Raw genomic sequence first — 24,550 nt, 5'->3', positions numbered from 1 at the left:
TTACATGAGATATAGATATTTGAGAATGCTAATAAATCCGGGTAAAAAAATTAAGTAGAAGTGTGGATCTTTCTTTTATAACTGGTATATATAGCAAATTATCCTTTCAAATACAAAAAAAATTACAATTCACACTGACATTTTGTTAATTTTAAATTTGCACCCATATTTTCAAAAAACACAATTTAAGAGTTTTACTCAATTTTATGCCATATAATAAAGAAGAGTATTAAGAGACCAACAAATTTTGTGATTTATAATTATCAATTAGTCTTCATTAATATTTTTAATGGTGTAAAATTATATCTAATAATGTGAAATTACTCACTTTCTTTTTATAGTTAAGTACAGACTAAATTTTAATAAAAGTGCTAGCCATAGACTTTTTCAAAAATTTTCTAGTCTAGCAAAGATTGCGAGCGTATTATTGCAGTATTATTGTACCACGGTACCACCACAAATTATAGCCGTTATGAATTCAAGCTTAGGCAGCCATCATATTCAAAACTAAAATAAAATACAATTCGACCGTTGGTGAAACATTATACCCTTCACTTCCCAGTTTGTACTGTTTTCATATTCAGACAGAACCATTCTCGAACCAGAAAGAAAAAAATGGTTAGTGAAGACCAAAAACGAAGCCCCAGAAACCAGAAGTACCCTGCAACTGAGGGAAATGGCCAAAGCCAAAACCTTAACGATGCCGTTTTCAGTCCGCGATTCAAATCTGCGGCAGCTATGGCCGGCTGGGACGAAGAGGCACTGCTTCTCGCAAGCCTCGTCGTTGAAGACACACCCGATAGAGATTTCAAACACAAGAAGCGCTCTGTCTTGAACTCCAAGACTCCACCCACCAATTCAAGAAGGTATTCTAATCCTGCTTTCTTCAACGCTTTTTTGTTTGAATTGTGTTATTGCAATTATGTGATTATTGGAATGAACTTTGTGTTTAGGAAACGCAGAGCACAGAGTTCTCCAGAATCGATACGAGTGGCTGTTCTTGATCTTGACGAAGAAGACACTCCAAGAAAAGGTTATTTTATTTCCAATTTGGGGTTTAGGGTTCTTGATCTTTCATAATCATTGTGATCGTAGATTCTTATGTTATCATTACTGTGCAGACAGTAAAGAAAAGACTAAAGAAAAGAAGGCCACTGTAAACGAAGAGAGTAAAGAAGGAGGGAAGGAATCCACTAAGGAGAAATCCGGTGTTGCTGCACTTCCCTGCATTGATAAGCTCAGAGACGAGCTTTCTTGCGCGGTGAGTGGTTTTGATGTCGATATCATTGTTTTCAAGGTTCATAAATTCCTAGTTTCAAAATCATTTCATGTTTGTTTTTATTTATCATTGTGCAGATTTGTTTGGAGATATGCTTTGAGCCAAGTACCACCCCTTGTGGTCACAGGTACACTTCAAATAAAAATTTTCTGAATTTCTTACTTAGTATGATTTGTCTTGGCCGTTTTTTAAATTTCTATGAATTAATTGATTATCATATCCTAGATTTCTAATTCAAAATCTTGAATATTTACAGCTTTTGTAAAAAGTGCCTTCGATCTGCTGCAGACAAATGTGGCAAAAAATGCCCAAAATGCAGGCAATTAATAGGGTATGTATAATTTCTTTTCCTTCTTTCTTTTTTTACTTCACAAAAACCTCATATTCTTAATTAATGTCTTATCATTTTTGGTTAAATTGCAGCAATGGAAGATCATGCACTGTGAACACTGTTCTCTGGAATACAATACAGCTCCTGTTTCCCCAAGAAGTTGAGGCAAGGAAAGCGGCCGGCGCCATAAATAGCCGGCAACAATCTAAGTGCCTGAGCCCAGAAGCAGCATTTTACAACAATCTAAGGAATGATGAAAGCACAACAACCAGAGTTGGTGTGAGTACAAGGAGAAGCGGCGGTAGGGCTGCCGCAATAACTGATCAGGAAGCAAGGCGTCTCCAAGGTGTGAGATCAAGAAGAGGGATTACTCCTGCTACACAAACTGAGGATGCAGCAATTGCCCTGAGGCTGCAGAGAGAGGAGTTTATGCATGCCTTTAGGGGAACACAGGAACAACACCATTCCAGCAGATCCTCATCTGTGGATTTAGCTAGAGAAAATTTGAGGGCAATGGCATCTAGAGCCATGACTCTTCGCATTAGAGATCGAAGATTTTGAAAAATAAAATAGGGACCAGTAGCTGCTTCAGCTGCTCCTAATTTGTATTGTTTGTCGTTTTTTTATGCAAATTTTCTTTTTATATATTTTTTTTCTCAAGAACTTTTGTTGTTGACAACATATAACATATATGTCAAGGAACTTTGCCGTTGTTTTTATCTGTAAAGTGGATCCACTTCATGGGATTAGGAAGGTTGTTATTTAGTAACTTTAGAATTTGTGATCACATTAAATTTGTTTACTGAAGGACCTGTGATTCTATCTTATAGTGAGTTTATTCGGTTGTACTACACAATCTTATTTAGTCTTCTCTATCTAAATTATTAAATTAAGTCAATATAATCAATTTTCTTATTCTCATCCAACAATCACATAACATGCTTTCTTTATAAATGAGAGTTAGCTATGAAAATGAGAGTTAAGAGGATCATCCTAAAGACAAAAAGCATATAAATGGGCATCATCTCAAACCATCAAGATTTTAATTGTGTTCCAGCAAAATTCTACAATGTAATGGAATATCCTTATACAAAGATCCGCTAGCAAAAAAGGACCTTGGCACATATGTATAAAAGAATAAAAGAAAAAAATATGAACAAAAGAAATGCTAAGCCCAAAGCTTCTAAAATGTTGCAACAGTTCTACGTGGAATACTCGGATTACACACTCAGTTTCATTTCACCAGTGAAATTTCTTCTCGACATGAAGCATCAAACAGCAATGACCGAGGTATACATCATCAAAACAATCGTAAATTCTTAACAGTGAGAACTCCTGACATCCTATTATCTAGTTCTACGAAGTTGTTGAAGCTTGTTTAGTGCCGCTTTCTGCTGCCATAAGTAACCTGTTTTGTATCCCTATTCCTTCTTTGCAACATCCTTAAAGTAAAGGAAATGGCACCTATAGCAGCCATAGCATAAAAGGCTATATACGGAGCCATGGCCAGACCAGCAAAATAGGAACAGTATCCAGCTATCAAATATAGGAAGTATAGACGAACTTTGAGGACGGGGACCCCCCTGATGGGCAAAGAGAAAGAATTGAACTCTGGCTTTGTGTTGCAGATGCCGTGAAGTATAACGCAGATACAAAGTGTTGAATCCAGAAGCCTTGGGAGAGACTTTCCCATAGCTAACCTCTGCAAATGAAGGAATGAATAGAATGTAAAAAGCATGAAGGGTGAAGACTGCCAAATAGAAAAAATTAAATAAAATTGCTTCATGTCCATAAGTTGGCACAATCTTATTGGTGGAATTAGGTGTTACATTCTATTTCTTTTACCCCACATGATTTATAAATTAGCCGACACATTAGGAGTAATCTAGTGTTTATTGATTTAGATAATGTATATAAGGTCCAAAGTTTAAACAGTATTGCCACCAATGTACTAAATAATCGTCATACTGATAATGATGATAATGCAGACACAACATATATTTGTTTTAAGATGGTCAGAGATATAGTAATTGGCAATTTTTATTGGTACAAACATTGTGATAAAGAGACGCCTACTTCTAACAGGTTTGGGCTGTGTTACAAAAGGAGAGGTAAGTAGTAGTTAAGTGGCAGTTTTAGGAGTTGTTAGCATGGTCCAGCTGGCTGCTAGGTTGTTAGATTCTATTACTCACTGCATATAAATAGTTAGGTTATCGTTAGTTTAGTTTTATGTGCATTTTCTGTTATAAATTCTGTTAGAAACTGAGAGAATCTCTCTCCCTGAGTTGGTAGTTCCAACTGTGTAGAATCTTCTAGGGAGTGCTAATTGGCAATCCCTGTGCAGCAATAAAGCTTACCCGTTCTGCTAGTGCTAGCTCTATCAACTGGTATTTGAGCTTGAGGATCCTGTTGCTGAACGGTGCAATTGAGATCGAGGAAAATGGAGACATGATTTGACACTATCGAGTCGCGCATGGAGGAGATGTTCCGGTCAATGCAGGAGACGCTGCAGCGTTTCGATTCCAGAATGGATTCATTTGAAAATTGAGCACCTAATCGGAACAAGCGTGGTTCACCGGGATCACACCTGGCTGCAGGCTCGTCGGCGGGAAACCGCAACAGGCCGGAGCAATGGCGGAAGCTGGAACTTCTGATCTTCCGCGGTGGTTCGGATTGAACGCATAGAGCCATTTTTCTTGCTGCATGCAGTGCCAGAGGAGGAATGGCTCACGATAGCCACCTTTGCGATGGAAGGAAGGGCGCTCACGTGGTTCAGGTGGCGGGAGGCGACGGCGCCGATGCTTCAGTGGCGGTTCCTCAGTGCGGCGCTGCTACGGCATTTTCAACGAGAACGGCTGCAGAGTCCGTATCAAATGCTGCTGAAGCTGAAAGACAAACTTGGTCCGGGACTACGTCGATCAGTTGGTGCTTCACGCGCAGCCTTTCCGTGGAACCGTGATGGAATTGCTAATGGACCTCTTCTTGAACGGGCTGAAACTGGAAGTGGGTGAAGAATCTAAACTATTTCCATATCAGTCAGTGGATGCGTTGATGGAGCTGGCACAGAAGGTAGAAAACCGCAACGCTGCCTTGCGAGGAGTATTGAGACGCAGTAAACTACTGGCTTCCAATTTCGTCGTTGTCAATTCAACCGCCACCAAAGCTGTGCACCCTGCTACAGTGTCCAATTCTTCAGCAAGCAAGGGTGCAGAGTCGACGACGGATCCCTTACCACAGCGCGGATTGAGACATCTCAGCCACAAAGAGTATAGGGCAAAGCACGCCAGGGGGAATGCTTCCTCTGTGATGAACAGTACACTGCAGATCACGTTTGCAAGAATAGGGAGTTCAAGCTTTTGATCATGGAGCCGAAGCTGATTGGTTACAGCATGAGGCGGTTCCAGAAACAGGGGAGCAGGGGCAATTGGAACTCAAATTCATGAGCTTGAATGGACATCACAAGTCAATCAAAGCCTGGGCAGAGATAAATGGCCGCCATGTGCACGTTCTCATAGATTGTGGAGCTTCGGACAACTTCATGACACCGGAGATCATCACCGAGTTGGGCTTAAGGATTGACAACACCCCTAATTTCCAGGTCAAGGTAGCGGACAGCAGCAATAAAGGGGGACAAGGAAGGCGTTTGGGTGTAACTCTCCAATTCAAGGAATTGACGATCAAGGAAGGCTTCTTCATTTTCCCAACTGACGAAGCGGAGTTTGTCTCGGGGCTGGCGTGGCTAGATAAGTTGGGAGATGTCATCACAAACTTCAAAAAGTCACGCCTTCGATTTCAGAATGGGAGAACATGGTTACTTTGTAGGGGGACTCGGAGCTTTGCTATGGAGGCATGCACCTTCAATCTGCAGTTTTGTCCATTCAAGAAAGGGGAGGAGGATTTATGGTATAGCTGTGGCCCATGACTTTGCAGGCTGCCACTATATCGCAGGTGCCGGAGGTGATACAATCGGTGTTAGCTTTTAATGCTAAGGTGTTTCAGACCTTACCAGGGTTGCCACCGCACCGTCGCCATGATCATGCAATTCCATTGAAGGAAGGAGCTTCGGCCCTGAATATAAGACCTTATCATTACCCGCACCATCAGAAATCAGTGATTGAACAAATGGTGAGAGAAATGCTGGCCTCAGGGATAATTCGGCCAAGCTCCAGCCCTTACACTAGCCCGATATTGTTGGTGAAGAAAAAGGACGGCAGCTGGAGTTTTTGTGTTGATTATAGAGCGTTAAATGGTATTACGGTGCCGGATAAATTTCCTATCCCCGTCATTGACGAGCTACTCAATGAATTGGCAGGAGCTGCAGTTTTCTCTAAGTTGGATTTAAAATCCACGTACCACAAATTCGGATGAGGGATCAAGACATCCACAAGACCGCCTTCCGCACTCATGAGGGCCATTATGAGTTTCTAGTCATGCCCTTCAGCTTGATCAACACCCCTAGCTCCTTCCAAGCCTTGATGAATGACATTCTTAAGTCTCTATTACGGAAATTCGTCTTGGTCTTTTTCGATGACATCCTCATCTATAGTCATGATATAGCAAGCCATGCCCTTCACCTCCAACAAGTTTTCCAGATCTTATTGGAGAACCAACTGGTGTTGAATGAGAAGAAATGCACGTTCGCGGTGAGCTTAGTGGAATACTTGGGTCACATTGTCTCGGCGCAAGGGGTCTCGGCTGATCCTAACAAAACCACAGCAATGCTCGAGTGGCCGGTGCCTACAGACCAGCGGGCTTTATGGGGATTCTTGTGCCTTACTAGATATTATAGGCATTTTGTGCAAGGATATGGGGTTATAGCCAAGCCGTTGATGGAGTTGACAAAGCGAAATGCATTTGAACGGAATGACAAGGCCCAAGAAGCTTTTGAGAGATTGAAGAAGCTGATGGCAGACCTACCGACTCTAGCAATTCCAGATTTCAATCAAGACTTTGTGTTGGAAACAGACGCATTGAGTGAGAGGTTGGGTGCAGTGCTGTCCCAACAGGGCAGACCAATAGCATTCCTAAGCCAAGCACTATCTCCAAGGGCCTGGCAAAAATCTGCATATGAAAGGGAGTTGATGGCCATTGTCTTCGCTGTCCAAAAGTGGCGGCATTACTTGTTGGGTCGCCATTTTATTGTTCTCACAGATCAGCAAAGTCTGAAATTCCTCACGGACCAGCAACTCATGGACCCAGCTTATTTGAAATGGACTACTAAATTATTAGGCTTGGATTTTGAGATCCGGTACTGGCCAAGCCTTGAGAATAAGGCGGCAGATGCATTGTCACGACAAATGATGTCAAGGGCAATCTCGGTACTGCATATGAACTGGGAAACGGTGCAGGAGGAGGTGGCTCACGACCAAGAGCTGCAAAAGATTGTGGTCGCCTTGTAGCAGGGTTTGGATGACTATCCGGGGTATTCCCTACATAAGGGTAGGATGTTTTATCAAGGGAGGGCAGTTTTGACTGCAGATTCTTCTCAGATCCCACTCTGGCTGAGTCCCATGATAGTGGGGTAGGAGGACATTCAGGCTTCTTTCGGACCTAGCGGCTGGCAGCAGCTGTTCATTGGCGCAGCATGAGGCAAAGGATCAGGGATTATGTTGCTGGTTGCCACGCTTGCCAGCAAAACGAGTATGCCGCGATGAAACCGGCGGGGCTGTTGCAGCCCCTACCAGTTCCGGAGAGAGTTTGGGAGCATGTTACAATGGATTTGTGGTGGGATTGCCAAAATCCAAAGTCCTGGACACTATCCTGGTAGTGGTCGATCAGTTAACTAAATACGCTCACTTCATCCGCCTAGCTCATCCATTTTCAGCCAAGGAGGTGGCACTAGCCTTTATTAAGGAGGTGGTTAAACTACACAGCTTTCTCAAGTCGATCATATCGGATAGGGATAGGGTGTTCATGAGTAAGTTTTGGTCCGAACTATTCCAAGCCACATGGACAAAATTGAAGTACAGCACGCCATTTCATCCTCAAACTGATGGCCAAACCAAAGTGGTGAATCGCTGTTTGGAGACTTATTTGCGGTGCTTTGTGGGTGGCTACCCAAAGAAATGGATGGAGAGGCTACCATGGGCTGGGTTTTGGTTTAATACCTCCTACAATGCCTCAGCCCAAACAACACCATTTCAAGCACTTTATGGGGTGCCAACACCTGTTCTTTTCCATGGAGAGACATTTCCAGCGTATGTCAAGGAGGTGGCAGCATTGACTGCAGCCAGGGATGCTGTTTTCGCGGAGCTGAAGACGCACTTGGTGCAGGCTCAGCAGCGGATGAAACAGGCAGCAGATGGGCATCGAAGGAATGTGGAGTTCAAGCTTGGCGAGTGGGTTTGTTTGAAAGTGCAACCTTATTGGATGCAGGCACTAGCATGGAGGGTCAATGAAAAGCTGAGCCCTCGTTACTATGGGCCATTTGAAGTGATTGAGAAGATAGGGGAGGTGGCATACAGGTTAGCCATGCCTCCAGGGTGCAGACTTCACCTGGTCTTCCACATTAGCAAGTTGAAAAAAGCCGTCCCGTCGTAGCAGCAGGTGCAGAGGCTTCCACCAGGGCTGGCTGAGGATGGTGAGCTGGTGATGAATCCTTCTCAGATCGTGGCATCACGTACCGCAGAGGACGGGGATTTGGAGAATTTGGTGCATTAGGTGGGCCTCTCTCATTGTGCGGACAGCTAGGAGTGAGCGGCAACATTGCGGGCTACCTTTCCGGAGTTCCACCTTGAGGACAAGGTGGTTGTCCAAGGGGGGCGTACTGATAGAGAGACGCCTACTACTAACAGGTTTGGGATGTGTTACAAAAGGAGAGGTAAGTAGCAGTTAAGTGGCAGTTTTAGGAGTTGTTAGCATGGTCCAGCTGGCTAGGTTGTTGGACTCTATTACTCACTACCTATAAATAGTTAGGTTATAGTTAATTTAGTTTTATGTCCATTTTCTGTTACGGATTCTGTTAGAAACCGGAGAGAATCCCTCTCCGAGTTGGTAGTTCCAACTGTGTAGAATCTTCTAGGGAGTGCTAATTGGCAATCCCTATGCAGCAATAAAGCTTACCCGTTCTGCTAGTGCTGGTTCTATCACATTGCTTTGACTTCTTTAACATACATATATTTTTAGAATATATTATTTGACAAAACAAAGGACAGAAATGCATTATTCAAATTATACCAACTTTTTTGCACTTGATCTACCTAGTAAAAGCTTTTAATTCAAAGGATTGACTAGAAAACTTTAGTACTTTATTAAATTGGTTTTGGCTGCATCTGTATGTTCATGGACAAGAATGGAGCAAGTTAATAGATAGGAGTCTAATACTTCTATCCAAGCTAATCACTCTGCCTCTAAAAACTTCTTTCTCGAGGTTATACTACGTTTAAACCCTTGTTTCCCTTTAAGTTGGGTAATAACCTGGATTAAAACTTTTGGGAGTAACATTTGTTAGCTGGCTCCTCTTTTAATTTAGCCTTTCCTTATCACCTAATACATAACTCTCAAAATTTTAAATAGTTGTTAATTACTAAATTTGGCTATGAAAAATAAACAAGTGGTATGATTTCCAAATTAAAGTGCAAAAGAATGCTACTTTTAATCTAGTTGTTCATCAGAAAAAAGTTTATTTATATCAATACCTGGAACCAAGCTACCATGGAGGGGGCAAACATCATCGTTGCAACAAAATGCAACAACAACAACCCATGGCGATGGTGGAATGCATCTAACTGGGTGTCACTAAAACTTTTTGACGAATCCGGACTATTGGAAGAGTCATTTTCTGAAGGGAATGTCCGATCAAAACTACCATCGAATTTGAACCTCGGCCGTTCAGACCCATTGTGGACTTGAGACAAAGAATCCAAAGTTCCATTGTTTTGTTCATGGTTACGGCAAGAAGCCATGAGGAAGCTGCACACATGTAAAGAAATTTTGAGGGTCACAATATCTGACAAATACAACAAAATAAATGAAGCCATCCAGATTATTGACAAAAGAACAGTGCATTATGAAGAGAGGAGGGTACAAAATACAGGATAAGAATCCCTCCAATAGCAGTACGAAAACAATACAGAAAAACAAAAAACAGCTATCTATAAAGCATAGCTTTCCAATCTCTCAAAATGTTTGAGAGTGCATGTCCTCAGTAAAAGATCATGAGTTACACCATGCCAAAAGTCAAGTTATAACCCATAAAGCTTGTTTGTCCAAAAGTTTGTCAATGAAAAAATGTGTGCATTACGCTCTAACCAAATACATGAAATGGTGGTGTAAGCCATCCAAGGATACTTCAAAAATACAATAACTACCATTCAAAATTCCTCATTACTTCACTTCTTCCCAAAACATTCAAGCTCACAAATCTAATTTTCCAATTAACTAAAACTGAATAAATCTCAACTTCTTCACCTGCCTGGGAATCATTTTTTTTGAGGCAAACAATTTTGATTTCCCTAATATTGCATCCAGGAAATATCACCCTCCATCATACAATAATATTACCATATATATTGTTCTTGTTATTTAATTCCCCTTATAACTTATAATAGACCCGAGGTATGACATAGATAACCTATAAAATTACTTGAGCAGATTGGGCATGGCAGAAGTGGTTAAATGGTCAAGTAATGTTGAAGATGAAATTGATGTTTATTTGACAGTTTATGGCAACTCTGAAATGATCAAAAGTAATTTACCAGTAGCCACAACAAAGAAATGCAGTTTAATGTATATACCTGCATAGCGCGTTGTGACAGAAGAAAAAATGAGAGCACAGAAGGATTAGTAGACCAAATGCTGGATGAACCAAGCATGCAAAGATCATTGCAGCAAGCACCGTTACAAGTACCGGATTTGCTCTCAAAACTCTGACCCCCTGTGTAATATATGTTAGAAACACTGTATGGTCAATTGTTGATATCCAACTGAATGAAAATATAACAGTATGATGCAGTATGGGAGTGAAAACTACTGATAAGAACCATGTTTCTACTACCCTCCACCACTTCCCATTCTACTTATCCTTTTCCCCAAAAAGTTAAACACACCACCACCTTATAATTTTTATATAAATAAACCTGTCCAACAAAATGCTGATAAGAAACCCAACTGACATGTATGAGATATAAATCACATGCACATGAGGTCATACTTTACCTTTAGAGAAAAGAAACTAGATGACAGATTGACAAACCAACGAAGAAAAATAAAACCATTTTGTTCCCACATTTGCCACCTGAAAAATAGTTATACATATCATTTGTCATTTAAATAGTTACAGAAGCATGATTAGGAGTTCTTATGATTGAAAAGTGAACTTTTAAGACACTATTGCTAGAGAGAGGAAAAAAAGGGAACAAATCTATATATTCATTACAAACATGATTCAGCAACTCAGCTTGACATTAAGATAAAGTCTATCCAATTAATATTGCAAGACTTATATCTGTAGTATAACAAAGGGAAGAAACAATTAGTCTACTAACCTTGTCTTGATGAAGATGTGTGTCACAGCAGCCACAAAGAATACCAAGTGAGATATCAAAGCCAGAATTGCTACAAACCCATTTGCGAAGATATAACAAATTAGGGAGATGCCAATGAAGCTAGCAAATGGGGGAAATGGCCGAGACAGCAGCACAGAAAGGAAAAAGGATAAGAAAATGGGTAGAATGGCTAGGGGAAACAAATGTGATAAAAGTGTTAAATTGGATTGCAGAGCTGTTAACATTGTTGGTATCCGTAGACCAGCATCCCATAAACATGCTTGCCGCATTAGAGCAAAGAAAATAACAGCAATAGAGAAACCAACTATCTGCATGAAAATAAAAATCCCAGTGAACAAAATATGCTAGCAACAAATATATAAGAAGGGAGGGGAGAAAGAATGAAGCAAGCAAATATCAGGTCAGCCCCATATGCATGAAATCAATACAAGCACCTAAAGATTGGCAATGGAAATATAAGCATGTATAGAAAGTTATCCAGATATTGATGTAAGAATTAATAAATATAATGCAGATTATAAGTAATCATAAAAATTAGGCACGAGAAATTTACTACCTTTGGACAATACTGCAGCAGAAGCCTACTCGCAGCAGCACTAACGGATATTGAAATGCTACTTTTATAAGAACAATGTGGGTCAACCTAAAGAATAATGAAATTAAACATTAACTTCCTAAACCTGAGAAAACATCAACAGTTCACAAATCTGTGATACATGACAAATAACTATGCTTTCTTTTTGTTCATGAATTAAAGGCAAAAAATAGTTTCATTCAGGTATTTCGTGATTTATACCAACAGAAGAACTACAGTTTTCTCTGAATGCTGAGTTGAACTCCAAAGAGCAGGTGTGGAATCCACAAAAATTGTCTTCGTATTCAAGTTTGGATATATGCTAAGACCAGCTGTATCATCCCAAGCAAGTGCAACAGGTGGGAAGCAGCGCAATTTACAGAGATCTGAAACATTAGACTATAATTACCTCAGCTGACAGGAAATAATAACATCACACAAAAAAATAAATAAATAAAATAAACATGCAAAAATTTATTTATATATTTTTATCAAAGTAACTAACAAACAATGAAACATCCATAAATGCATGAAACTATCAGCAGAAATGAAAAGCCAAGTTCAAGTTAGCAGAACAAGAATCAGTAACAGGACCTTGCTATATTCAGAATCAATGCTTGAATGTACGTCTTGAGACACAGTTTATCAGGAGGATCTATAGCTAAAAATTGGAAGCATTGTTATCTTTTTTTTTAAGTTTTCTAGCACATTGTCTATATTTATTGAGATCAAGATAAAATATCGCGGTGGTAGGACGCAAGTGTGCAAGTGAAGGTGAAGATAAAGAGAGAATGTTTTAAAGAGCCGTCTTTGTGCAAAAATGTGGAAAATCAGGAAAAGTATATGATGGCTAAGATGGAGAAAAAAGTGATGGAAAGCGAAGCAAGAACTAGAGCTTATATGGGTCTATCAATCTTTGGGTACAAAAGAAGGGAAAAGAGGCAATGGACCACATTAAGTGCATTAAAAACAAGGAGGTGAGATTTTGGTTGTAGAAGAGAGCAATACTGAAAGATGGAAGAACTATATCATAAATCATTCAACAAGGGCCATGATACTCTTTCATGTTAGGATCGGCTAAAAATGAGGAAGGAGAACCAAAACTTTAATTATTATCGAAGAATTCGAGAGTCTGAAGTTTTTGAGGCCCTAAAATAGACGAAGAATAGTAGAGCAATGGTTTCGGACAATATACAGTTTAGGAAGAAAAGGCTGACCAAGCTTTTTAATGAAATTTTAAGGTCTAAGAAAATGGCAAACGAATGGAGCAAGAGCACCATGATTCCTATCTACAAAAACAAGGGAGATATACATAATTGTAGAAACTGCAAGGGATCAAGCTCATGAATCATATCATAAAGTTACCTAAAACATGAACTCTAAATTCTAACCCTTAAAATCATACCATGGGAGATATATAGTCATTCACAATGGGGGTTGAAGCACAACCTAATATTCATCACTCTTAGCCATGTGGCAAACAAGATGCCAACAATAGCTGTTGCAATGACTAAAGCCAAGTTTTAAAACTCACATGGGTATTACATTCCCATTATTCAAATTGAAACAAAAAGGGGTTATAACCCCAAGAAACAAAACCAAAAGTTGCAAGAAGGTGGACCCAGTTTTATCTTGCACATTCAAAATAGCAGGGAAGTTGCAAAGAACTGGCCAAAAAAAATTTCTTGGGCCAAATCAAGGTAAACATTCTCTCAAGCATTGATTAAAAGGACGTGGAAAACATTGCATGATCCCTATTGACAGACCAAGTAAATTTAGCATTAGAAGGAGTGCTTTTTAACCCAAAATTCTGAATGAAAGCAACACAACCTTGCATTGTCCAGGAATCTCATTGTTATAAATTCTCCCGCCAAAGACCAAGAGGGACCAAAGAAACCGCAAATATAACTCCTCCTAAACGAAAGAGCAATATTCATTTTATTTGAACCATAACAGAAGTGTACTTCCGATTCCCTTTTCCCAAAAAACTGTAATAGAACCCAGAAAGAGAGCCACTTCAAGCATCCACTGTTTTGCAACTGTAGTACCCTGAATCAAAACCATACCTCCTAAAGCTTCAACAGAGGGAAGAAATACATGATTTCTCTTAAATCCAAATCTTCAAAAGATTCCCATTTGGTTACATGAAGCAAAACCATCTCAAGGAAAGCCTTCAAGTAGATTTCCTTTCCTTTCCCCCGCTTTTGTGGATCCCCCACATATCAAATTCCAAATAAGAATCTTCATAATGGAACCAATATCCTTTGTCATATGACTTATGGTAGGGTATCTTCCTCATTTTCCCCTTCTTCGTGTTTTGTCTCTTACCAAACTTATATTCTGCACGAGAACCCTTCATAAAACCCCCCAAAAAAATATAAAATGGATCCCCCAACCATATCACGTTCCAATTAAGAATCTTCATAATGGAACCAATATGCTTGTATTTAAGAAAACAGCTATTGGTCAATGCAGAAACAGATTCAGAGCATGTTAGATGCCCAAAGCTGACATGATGTAAGTACAAGGAAGAAAACAGATGTGGGTCTGACAACATGATCATGACCTTTACACCAACTAGATGCTAGGTGTTTTACAAAGCATGTTAGACGTCCCATAAGGAAACAGATATTTGGCACTGCAAAAACAGATGTGGGTTTGACTCTGAATTTGCCCGGCAAATAACACACATCAGGGGAGATAGTATTATCTATAGTTCATACAATAATAACACATAACTTCTATAAGCACACAAAAAGAAAACCTATATAAAGTGGCACCCCAAACAGATGCAAAGCCCATAGTGAATGAGAATACTTACTAGTGCTTTCAGGGTCTCCGGCTTCCTCCTCTGGAAGTCCAGTATTTTTAATTCCACAACTGACAGCTTTCATAGACAAAGTAACAGGAAGAAGACCCAAGCTGACAGCAAATGATAATTTGACAGCCAAAGGATGTGCTTCCTCCAATAACAATTCCTGCAAAACATATTGACTGTTTTTAACTTTTGAACATACACAACAACAAAAAAGACTTTTACCCACTAGATAGGATCCAATATATGCATAAAAAAACAACATTGTGTTGGTGACTTCATCTGTGATTATTGTTGGTCTCCCACCGTAGTCAAACTTCTCTCTCCAATCTACTCAAGCTTCTGCAGGTCTTCCTATGGCCACCCAAAACTCCTAAGGGAATATTCTACCAAATTTGTCCACAATAGTTTCTATCATACTTTCTTTCATATTGCAATCGTTCCTACTGACCTATTCTTATATTGACTAGTGAATCAATTCATACAACAATGTACTACAACAGCGAACATATTCTCTTGTTGGCTTTTTACCAGTAAACAGCATGTCCCATATAACGACATTAACACCCCATGTGACGTAGTTGTGTGGTAAACATTTTCCCTAAGTTGAAGTTACACTTCTTTGATACAAATAACACCTAAAGCAACTCCTCTATTTCATCAGCCCTACTTGAATCCGCATCCACCCCTCTATTTCCATCATCTTGAACGATGAACACAACAGTGAAACAACAAATTCTCATACGGCATGGATCATATGTTCAACCCTTCCCTTGAACGAATGTGGCATTTTCACCAACATCATCCATATCCCTCCTCCATTTTACCCACCTTGATTGAATTCTGTGATTTTAAAAAACACTAGTCATTCATATCTCCCTTTGTTTTCTTATTATTTTTGTAGGATGGATCCAAGATACTAAAACTTAATGCGTTTTGGTAAAATCTCTAGTTTTCACTTAAAAACTAGAATTAATATATCTCTTGCTAAATCTACATTCTATGTGCATGTTAAAAAAACAGCATTTTAGCCTAACAACAATAACAATAACAATAACCATAGTAACAGAAGGTTTATCTCTTTATTTTAAGTTAAATGAATACATGCAGTGGCTTAATGATCCAAAAAGCAACATATTTGTCTAGTCTTGGTAAAGTACCCATTGTTATACTTGTGCACTAATTCTTGTGACCAAACAGGTAATGGCTTACGAATTTAGGATCTATATCCTACAAAATTCATATTTGGATCAAACCTTACACTTCTGCATAGGGGGAGGTAGTAGGGGGTATAAAAACCAAAAACACAAAACATAAAAACAACTGCCCTTGAAAATAACAACCTTTTGAGAATAGATAGACTGAAGCATAAACCATGCAGATAAATCTTTCTTCCCTTCGTCTGGGTTAAAGAACTGCCCAACTGCCATGGATACTGCCGGTGGTGGCCTTCCTGAAACAGACTGAGCACTGCATTTTACTATACATACGTGCAAAATAAAAATTAAAAAGTTTTCAACTGTACTAAAGCTTCCACAGGAAATATATTATTTTTCTTAGGAAGGATGATTCAATCATTTGATTGTCTAGAATCGGGAATATATTAAATAGCTCACGAAATTGTGCTGAAAAGGATAAGTGGCATTGAATGATGAAGGTGCTCTATGTATCCAAACAATAAGCATCTTTCTTCTTTTGCATGTAAGGTAATCAAATCCCTCAAATGAATATGGCCTTCCTCAATAAAGTTTGAAAACAAACCAGAAAAAAAAAATCTCTTCAAGATAGACCAAAATGGCCTTGGGTAGAAATTAATTTAAAAATAAATATAATAAATAACAAAATTCAGTAAACCTCACATATGCATATGCGTTTATTAATCTTTAAAATCACTTCATCCACAAATTGAAAATGTACCGGACGAGGTGCAACTGAGATGGTAAGAAATTTGAAATCACGCATGTCTTCTGGTCCCAACCAAAACACAGCAGATGGAGGGGCTTGCTCGGTCTGACTGCCAGGCTCAAGCTGTAAAAGTATCACATTCAAAATTATTACCATATCAAATTTATTAACTTTCTACTTCAGACTCTCATATTTTTAAGGTCATTATAAACACTAGTGAAGTGCCTATTAGTTCATTCTTTTATTTAATAATAATAACAAATGTGAAATTAGTCAAGACTAAAGAACTTTACACTCTAATTTAGAAGTCTTGGGTTCAAGTCTTAGAAATAGCAAAATGTTTTCATTTTGGGATACATATGATGAAAATCATTTCAGGAAAAAAATTTTGTGCACCAAACCCTTCCTAATTCCCATTATATACACTAGACTAGATAAGTAGATATATCAAACAAGAGGGAAGAAATCATTCAGACTAGGCAAAATATACCTGTCGTGGTGCTGGACCTGAAGGAATACGCATCATCATTGATGTTACTTCAACCACCCTATCATTGAGAGGCAAATCTGGGGCAGATTTTCCCTTTTCTGGCCACAAATGAATTCTAATTCCAGAACACGGTTCAAGATTGGTCACAAACACAAAATGGCTTTTTCCATTTGACCCCTATACATCCAGATTTAATGGTTGAGCTAGTGCACCATGAAATAAGTATGAATGTAATTGTAAAGCAAACTGTTAGAACCATGAGTACTTATTACAGAAGCGAGGGAAATTATTAAGAAATGATAGCACAGAATTTATACACAAATTAACAACCGATTGAAAATAATATTAATTGATCAGGAAGTTGAGTGACTTATCAAATGTCATTTGATTATATATTGAGATCTCCCGTAAGCATAGGCAACTTACAGAAACAATTATATATTATTACTTATTTTTAGAAACACAAAATAAAAAGCAAAATATATAATGGAGAAGAAAAAGGATATGAAGGAAATCTTAATAATTTAAGTGTCCTTACATATTCCTACATAATATGATAACCTAAGAAAAACACCAGGAGATTTATAATGATTTTTAAAGGTGGCAAGGATGGGGCAAGGGTTAAACTTATACAGTCCTCAGTTCATTTGGCTGCAGTGAAAATCTTGGATCTTTAAATGTGTCTCTTTCTTCCTGTATTTGTTGTTATTATGAGATGAATACAAAGCTTCAATGGAATTGCAACAACATCTAATATGCAGAGAGACTGCCTGCATTGTTGAGTTTCTCATGTTACCCTGTATCTTACATTTCTGTTATCTAGAAATCCTTAGTTGTACCTTCTCTTTTTATGTCTATTGTTGAGATTCTAGCAATTGTATTAAACAAAACTAGAAATAAAATGTAAATACCAATTTTTGTATGTCCAACCACCGTCTTCGACCATCCATTGCTAATACAGTTACAACATTTGTCTGAATGTATAGGTCTCTATCAAGGCCCTCTTCGTTCCAATGAATATTGGCGGGGCACGAAACCGATCTATGTACTGGAGATCCTGCATGATATATAATTTAAATATAAATCTTTACACAGAATGTGTAGGTGTGTATAAGACAAACTAGCATGTCAAAATTTGACATGAAGAAATTCAGAGAAACCTTATACAGAAACCAGCCAGTGCAATGGATTTGATATCCAATTCAATGTTCCAAATTGTTTATTCACAACGTCCTTAAATAATTATGAGAAAACCAGAATGGTAAACATTCATAAGAATAATAACAATACAAACCAAGCTGATTTGAATAGAATAAAGGGCAGGAAATAATGTAATACTATCTTCACCACCTAATACTAATGGATAAAGTATAGTTTATAAGTTTAACTCTATGCATGCTTTGAACTAGCCAGCCATATATGCATATAATTGTACCAAAATCATTATGAGATTATAGAAACCTTGTCTGTAACACATTCTATAAGTTACATAAAAGAATCCAAAAAATATTAAAAATAAGAAAGTTTATGTGATAATAAATTAATAAAATTAGAAATTCAGCATATAATACCAGTAGCATCTTGTGTGTTCTGGCCAGGAACATGCATTGACTGTTTAGAAGAGGGCAACTGCATCATCCTATTGAAATTATCTGATATTCCACTACGCAGCATTCTTGCAAACACTGCTAGCCTCTTTTGAGTATCAGGAAAAGGTTGGCCTGTTCTCGAGTCTATCAGACTAAGAAGTGTGTGTGAGACCTGGATATGAATGTAAATGATGAGAACCACAGAAAAGGAGATTGATTGCGTTCTAAATATGGCCGGAGTTGGGGGGCGGGGGGGAGGATTACTCACTTGGACAACCATTTGATTACACCATAAAATAGCCTGATGTTCCATGGACAACCACACATTTTTCATGGCAGTACTACTGATCATGAAGCCATGTGTTGGCGGTACAATATTATCAAGCAATGCTAATTGTGACCGTACCTAAAACAAAGAAAGAAATAAGGCCACTATACTAATGTTGATATTTTGCAATTATATAAACATTGAAATTGTTGAAATATGATTATGGAGGCAATAAAAAAAAGGGAAATACATTTGCTGTATGATAAACATCAGTTTCAACTAGAAGTTATATTGCACGATGCTGCCAAAAAAAAATACAAAAACACCTAACCCATGGTAGAAAACGTATCATGCATACACTTCAATGAAAAGTTAACAAACTTTATTCTAGAAATTAAACAAGATGGACATTTTAGTAATAGTATTGCATTAACTCAGAAAACATACAAGGCCGGCCAAAAAGGGACTATCTATGCACAATCAAGTCAACTGCCAACATTTAAGAACTGTACGGAAAAAGAAAAAAAGAATTGCGCAACATGCAGATAATTAAGGCATCCCTTCTCTTAAATCTCATTGGTGATAAATATAATGTATACAAGGGAAGATTAAAAAACAATAACAATACCTGGTAATCATTATATGCACCAGAAATAGATACAACAACGACATGAGAGAGTGCAGGACCAGAGACATAACGCCCAGTGTTAGTCCTCTGAACTTTATATCCCTCTCTCCATTCAGAATTTACACGTGCAAAATAATGACCCAAGGAAGGCTGCAATGGCACAGGTGGTGATCTGAATAGAATACATTTGCCGTCAAACATTTAAGCAGGGGATACAAACAAAACAATCAGCCAAAACCATATAGGAAGGGAAGGGAGAAAGGAACCTACTTATGAGGGGATGCCATTGTAAGAACAGTTTCAACTGCTGATTTCCTAAGGCGAGGGTGGATAACAGCAGCTCTAGCAACAAGACCACCCATAGAATGACCAACTAATATCACACTATTTGGCAAACTCCCAGAAACTGGAGTACCTTCTCTTATTCGAGCATCATAAGACATTTTATACTGATCTAAAATCTACAAAGAAGGCCAAATTATAATAATTGAACAGAGAAACATTTTAAAATTTTTACAGCCTAAAAAAAGTAAAGCCAGATAGCCAGCTAGGTACAGAATCAGGGGAAAGAAACAAGGGTATATAGTTAAGCAAATTATGCCTAACTTTGAAGCTGAACTCCATGACACCAGAGAAGCATGATGTTCAAGGCGTCAACAAAGCATGGGCAATTTATTTCTTCCGGAAGGATAGTGTAAAACTCTTTTTCCAAGATGGAGTAAAAGTAGAATAAGTAAATAAGGCTTACTTACATTTCCACACAGGAACAATAATGAAAAGTTTTGTCTACTAGAGCATACCTGAGACTAAAACCATACTAAAAATCACCTAACGACTAGGATTTTTGGGAAATAAATAAAAAGAAACACTTTTTTTTGTTCATGGAGATTGTTTATCATGACATGGATAGGCTAAGTGCAAAGTAATAAAACAAGGTTAATTCAACATTCAACACAATCTCAATATTACAAAAATGCAACCTCATAATAGTTATCCTATAATCATTTGCATCTTGCGGAGATAATACCTTGTGAATAGCATACACAACATATTCAGTGTGCTCTTCAAGAATCGCACCATCCATTGCAGAATGTTCTCCTTCAAGATCAACAGAAAACCAATCTAGCCTGCTAGTATACTGGCTGGGTAACCGAAAGCCAGATATATTTTTGTCTGAACCTCCTTCTTTGGGGCTTAGAGAAGCTTCTTGGTAAAATGTACGCTCCAGGGGACCACTCTGATATGCCCTATCAGATTCTGCAGCCACAGACCGCACCTGTTATTTGGACAAAAGCAGAGAAATATATTAATGGAAAGACAAAACTCTGAGCAGCAAAACCCTCTAAGAAAGAATTGAAAGCCAAGTAAGTAAACCTAAGTTCAATTAAAAGACCTTCGAGAGTTTGAACCAAGTAAGTACACCTCAGGCATTGGAAATAACTAGCTAGACATGTTCTTTTCAACTTGTCATCATAATATCTAACAAGTGCTCTCCAATTAACTTTTAACAACTAAACCAACATACTCACAAAGAAAAAACTTTTCACCTCAAATTTCTAAGCACAAAACCTTTGGTCTTTAAAGTGGAACAAACTTACCAAAAATGCATTCCCAGTTTTCCACATTTATTACTCATGATCATGAATTAGCCAACCCCACCTAGTGGGATAAGGCTTTGTTGTTGTTATTTATTACTCATGATCATGAATACCAAGCAGTGCAATATCTTAAACGACATGTAAAATTAGCTGGACCAGGAATCACCTTCCCTGTTCCATTTTCTCTCACTGCAGTTTAGCTATAATGTGAATGGTAACATTGGAAAGTTAGCCATAAATACTCCATTGATATGTGAAAATGCCAAACATGGAAAAAACAAAAAAACAAAATAGTGTTCAAAATGAAACAGATGAAGTATTAATTAACAACCAGAGAAGCCAAACACCAAGTTACAAATAGACTCGTAACACGAAGGAAAGAGGACCTTGCCTGTTTGTAGCTACCACCATTGCCCGGGATAAAAAGCACTGGCACACCACTAAGCTTCTTGAGATGATCCTTATAATCAATCTTCTTCCACCCCTCATGATACAGGTACAATGCATACTTCACCGGCGAACCACTTTCAGACGAGGTAATAGGAATGTACGTGGGATACATGTAAGTCATAACACATCCATTTGAAACGGGATTCAGCAATGAATACAAAACCCCGAGAGAAACCCCTAAGAACAAAGTAATCAAAATTCCAATCTTAATCTTGCTTCCAATACCCCGCATTGCACCACAAAAGATCACTGTCCGCAAAATCTTAACTAACTGTTGAGCACTGTTTTGTTCCCTCTTTTGTTCAACTCCGCAAATTGCAAGCTCCAAAAAGAAGCATAACCGTTCACTCCTTTTAGTCTTAAAAAAGCAAGAGCCTCGCTGAAGAAAAAAAACAAGAGAGTATATTCAAGTTAAAATTAAAAATAAAAGAAGAAACAAACGTAAACTAAATAAATTAGCAAGCATAATAAACACGAGCTAAAAATAGAAAGCTCAACCGTTTATACCAGATCGCGAGCCTTATCACTAGTTTCAGCTTAAGATCCAAAACGAAACAGATTCAGTCGCTTTTCTTTCTAGTCATTCATTCATTACTTACCAGATCAAGTTCACTTAGTAAAATGAAAAAGGAAAATCTGCAGAAAGAAAAATCTACGATTCCACACAGAACTAAAAGAAAAAGTCAAAGAAAAAATAGTAAAGAAACAATTCGAAGCAAGGAAAAGGCAGAGAAAAGTTCAAAGTGGCTGTATAGATCTGAAGGAAGATAAACAGATGGAGGGAAAGCTGAAGAGAGGAAAAGAAAGAAAGAGAGAAAGCATTACCGAATGGGTGAAGTTAAACGAAGAGAAGGTGCAATTGAAATTATAATTCTTTTATATATATGCTCAGGGTTTTTCTTTCTTTTCTTTCTTTTTTTTTTTTTTTGTGCTTTTAAGACTTGTTTTTAAGGTGTCGCCTGGTTGAGCGAAGAGAGTGGCAATGGGGGAAGAGGTGAAGAAAAATAGAAAATAGTTAGATTGCTACTTTGATAATAAACAGCATGGTCATGGACTCATGGTGCGTAATAAGAGTAATGAAAGGGAAGTTAACGGTTCCGTCGGGTAGTTCAAGCTATTGGAATAATCATTATTGGGTAAACACTTTACACTAATTAAGTAAATTATAGACAACGGGCTTATTAAATGCACCGGATCTATGTATTCACATCTTACGGTAACGGCTGATGGTGGCGTCCGTGTATCCCACATTCCCACTGTTTGGGCCATTACAGCATAAAAACAAAACAAATGATGGTAAATAATAATAAATTGGAGAATACCAAATAATAATAATAATAATAAGTAGAATTTTAGTGCATTGGTAAAGATTACTTTAACTAAAAAATTTTAGTACATTGTTTAGTGTAATTTTAATGCATTGATAATCTAAAAAATTTAACATATTTTTAAATTAAATTGATACATCGTTTAGATATCTTTTAAATAGTGAATACGAAAATTAATTGTTTTTGCTGATTTCGCAACCCATCATTAACTGTTTGATAAAACTCTTCCCTTAAATTTATTCATGTAATTGAATAATTTAATGATTAAAAAATAACGGTCATACTAATTAAATTGTTTTAATAATCAACTCCAATCAAATAGTTGAGTTAAGCCCATTTAGTTTTTGAAATGGGATAAGTACTTTTTTCGTCTCCAAGGTCTGGGATCAAAATCAAAATCGTCCCCGATCTTTTTTTTATTAAAATCATCCTCAACGTTACAAAACGTTATAAAATCGTCCTTTTCTATTTTTTGAACTAAATTATCCTTAACTATTAATAAAAATCAAAAATAATATTGAAAAAAAATAAAACCCCATCCACACCCACCCACACCCATCAGCATCTCTTCGTCTCTCCCCTCCCCCCCCCCCACCAATTTCCCGTCCTCCTACACCCACCCCCAAACCCCACCCACAAATCTCATCCCAGCCCATCCCATCCCATCATCATCAGTTCCCACTCCCTCACCGTAACTCCATCACTCTATCACTCCCTCACCCCATCACTCCAACCCGCTGCCGCCCTGCATCCAACCCCCTCATCCCCCACCCCTCATCCCTCACCCCTCACCCCTCAGCTCACTCCCGACTCCCGTAACTCCCTCACCCCCCTCAGCCCACTCCCTCACCCCCTCACCCTCCCGTAACCCCCTCACCCCACTCCCGCCCCACTTCCGTAACCCCCATCCCCTTTCTGATGCCCCTCTCTTCAAAACCCCAACCTCAATTTCAATTTCTATTTTTCTTAACCAAAATAGCAAACAAAATTTAAACAGAATTAATTAAGAACCTAATTGCAAATAGGGAAAGAAAACGCAGAGACAGGGAGGTAGCAATAGGGACAGCTGCAGCTGATGGGTCGCTGCGGTCTGGGCATGACGAAAGAGGGAAGAAGGACTACCATGGTGGTCTGTGATTCGGTTCTGTGCTTGAGAAGGAGAGGGGCTCTGTTCCGCTGCTCTGAAAGTTCCGTTTCAGTGAAAAGGAGAGCGAGCTGGAGGTGATGGGTCTCGCACAGAGCAAAGGAGAACCGGTGGCGATGTGGGTTCTGGGAAGAAGAAGGCTCGGTGGTTCGCTGATGATGGTGGTTTCTAGTTCGAGGAAATGCAGGGGTGTGCGAGATAGGGGAAAGAAAAGAAGGAAAGAAAGAGAGGCTCGCTGGCGGTTAGGGTTGCTGGTGTGGTGGAGGTGGTTGACGCGAAGGTGATGGTGGACGACGGCGAGGAGGAGCTGGCGCGGTGGGTTCTGGGATCGCGGAGGTGGCTCGCGATGGTGGTTCTCTGGTTCGGCGAGGAAGTGGACAGAGGAGAAGAGAAAAGAGGAGAGGAAGATGAAAAGAGAGAGGAGGGTGGTTGTGGTTCGGGGAGGGGAGGGGAAGAAGAAGAAAGAGAGAGGGAAAGAGTGGTCGTGGCGAAGCGTGGTGTGGCTCGCTGGTGCGAGTGATGGTGAGGACAGCAGCTGCTAGAGGCGGCTGAGGTGGTCGCCGGTGGTGGTTCGGCCATGGCGAAGGTGAGAGGAAGAGGTTGCGTGACTTGTTGGAGGGTGGTTGTGGTTCAGAGAAAAAGAAG

General features: G+C 38.9%; 2 protein-coding genes across 8 annotated transcripts; one reads left to right on the top strand and one right to left on the bottom strand.

The window, feature by feature from the left end:
• The first annotated feature begins 508 nt into the window (after positions 1–508).
• LOC112755144 (uncharacterized) lies at positions 509–2,435 on the top strand. Of its 2 annotated transcripts, none has more exons than XM_025803061.3 (6): positions 509–866; positions 954–1,033; positions 1,122–1,261; positions 1,357–1,406; positions 1,536–1,610; positions 1,703–2,435. In XM_025803061.3, exons 1-6 carry the CDS (start codon positions 616–618, stop codon positions 2,169–2,171), a joined length of 1,065 nt encoding a protein of 354 aa, XP_025658846.1. In that variant the 5' UTR covers positions 509–615; the 3' UTR covers positions 2,172–2,435. The 2 variants fall into 2 exon arrangements, with proteins under 2 accessions (XP_025658846.1, XP_025658847.1); XM_025803062.3 differs by having other exon boundaries at positions 517–866; positions 963–1,033.
• Positions 2,436–2,621: 186 nt separating this feature from the next.
• LOC112755143 (uncharacterized) lies at positions 2,622–22,567 on the bottom strand. Of its 6 annotated transcripts, none has more exons than XM_025803056.3 (19): positions 22,259–22,567; positions 21,375–21,812; positions 20,413–20,661; positions 19,656–19,846; positions 19,386–19,557; positions 18,758–18,895; positions 18,472–18,661; positions 17,812–17,957; positions 16,901–17,077; positions 16,423–16,533; positions 15,849–15,968; positions 14,512–14,668; positions 11,913–12,076; positions 11,673–11,759; positions 11,096–11,424; positions 10,767–10,845; positions 10,346–10,485; positions 9,248–9,521; positions 2,622–3,312 (listed from the first exon to the last, which is right to left on the bottom strand). In XM_025803056.3, exons 2-19 carry the CDS (start codon positions 21,663–21,665, stop codon positions 2,989–2,991), a joined length of 3,339 nt encoding a protein of 1,112 aa, XP_025658841.1. In that variant the 5' UTR covers positions 21,666–21,812; positions 22,259–22,567; the 3' UTR covers positions 2,622–2,988. The 6 variants fall into 6 exon arrangements, with proteins under 6 accessions (XP_025658841.1, XP_072077372.1, XP_025658844.1 ...); XM_072221271.1 differs by having other exon boundaries at positions 19,656–19,727; positions 22,259–22,544; XM_025803059.3 differs by having other exon boundaries at positions 21,370–21,812; positions 22,259–22,472.
• Positions 22,568–24,550: the final 1,983 nt, after the last annotated feature.

This window comes from Arachis hypogaea, chromosome 16 (assembly GCF_003086295.3).
Source record: "Arachis hypogaea cultivar Tifrunner chromosome 16, arahy.Tifrunner.gnm2.J5K5, whole genome shotgun sequence".
In the NCBI taxonomy this organism is placed as follows: Eukaryota; Viridiplantae; Streptophyta; class Magnoliopsida; order Fabales; family Fabaceae; genus Arachis; species Arachis hypogaea.
The sequence above is the reverse complement of the archived record's forward strand: the minus strand, read 5'-3'. Positions and strand labels throughout refer to the sequence as shown.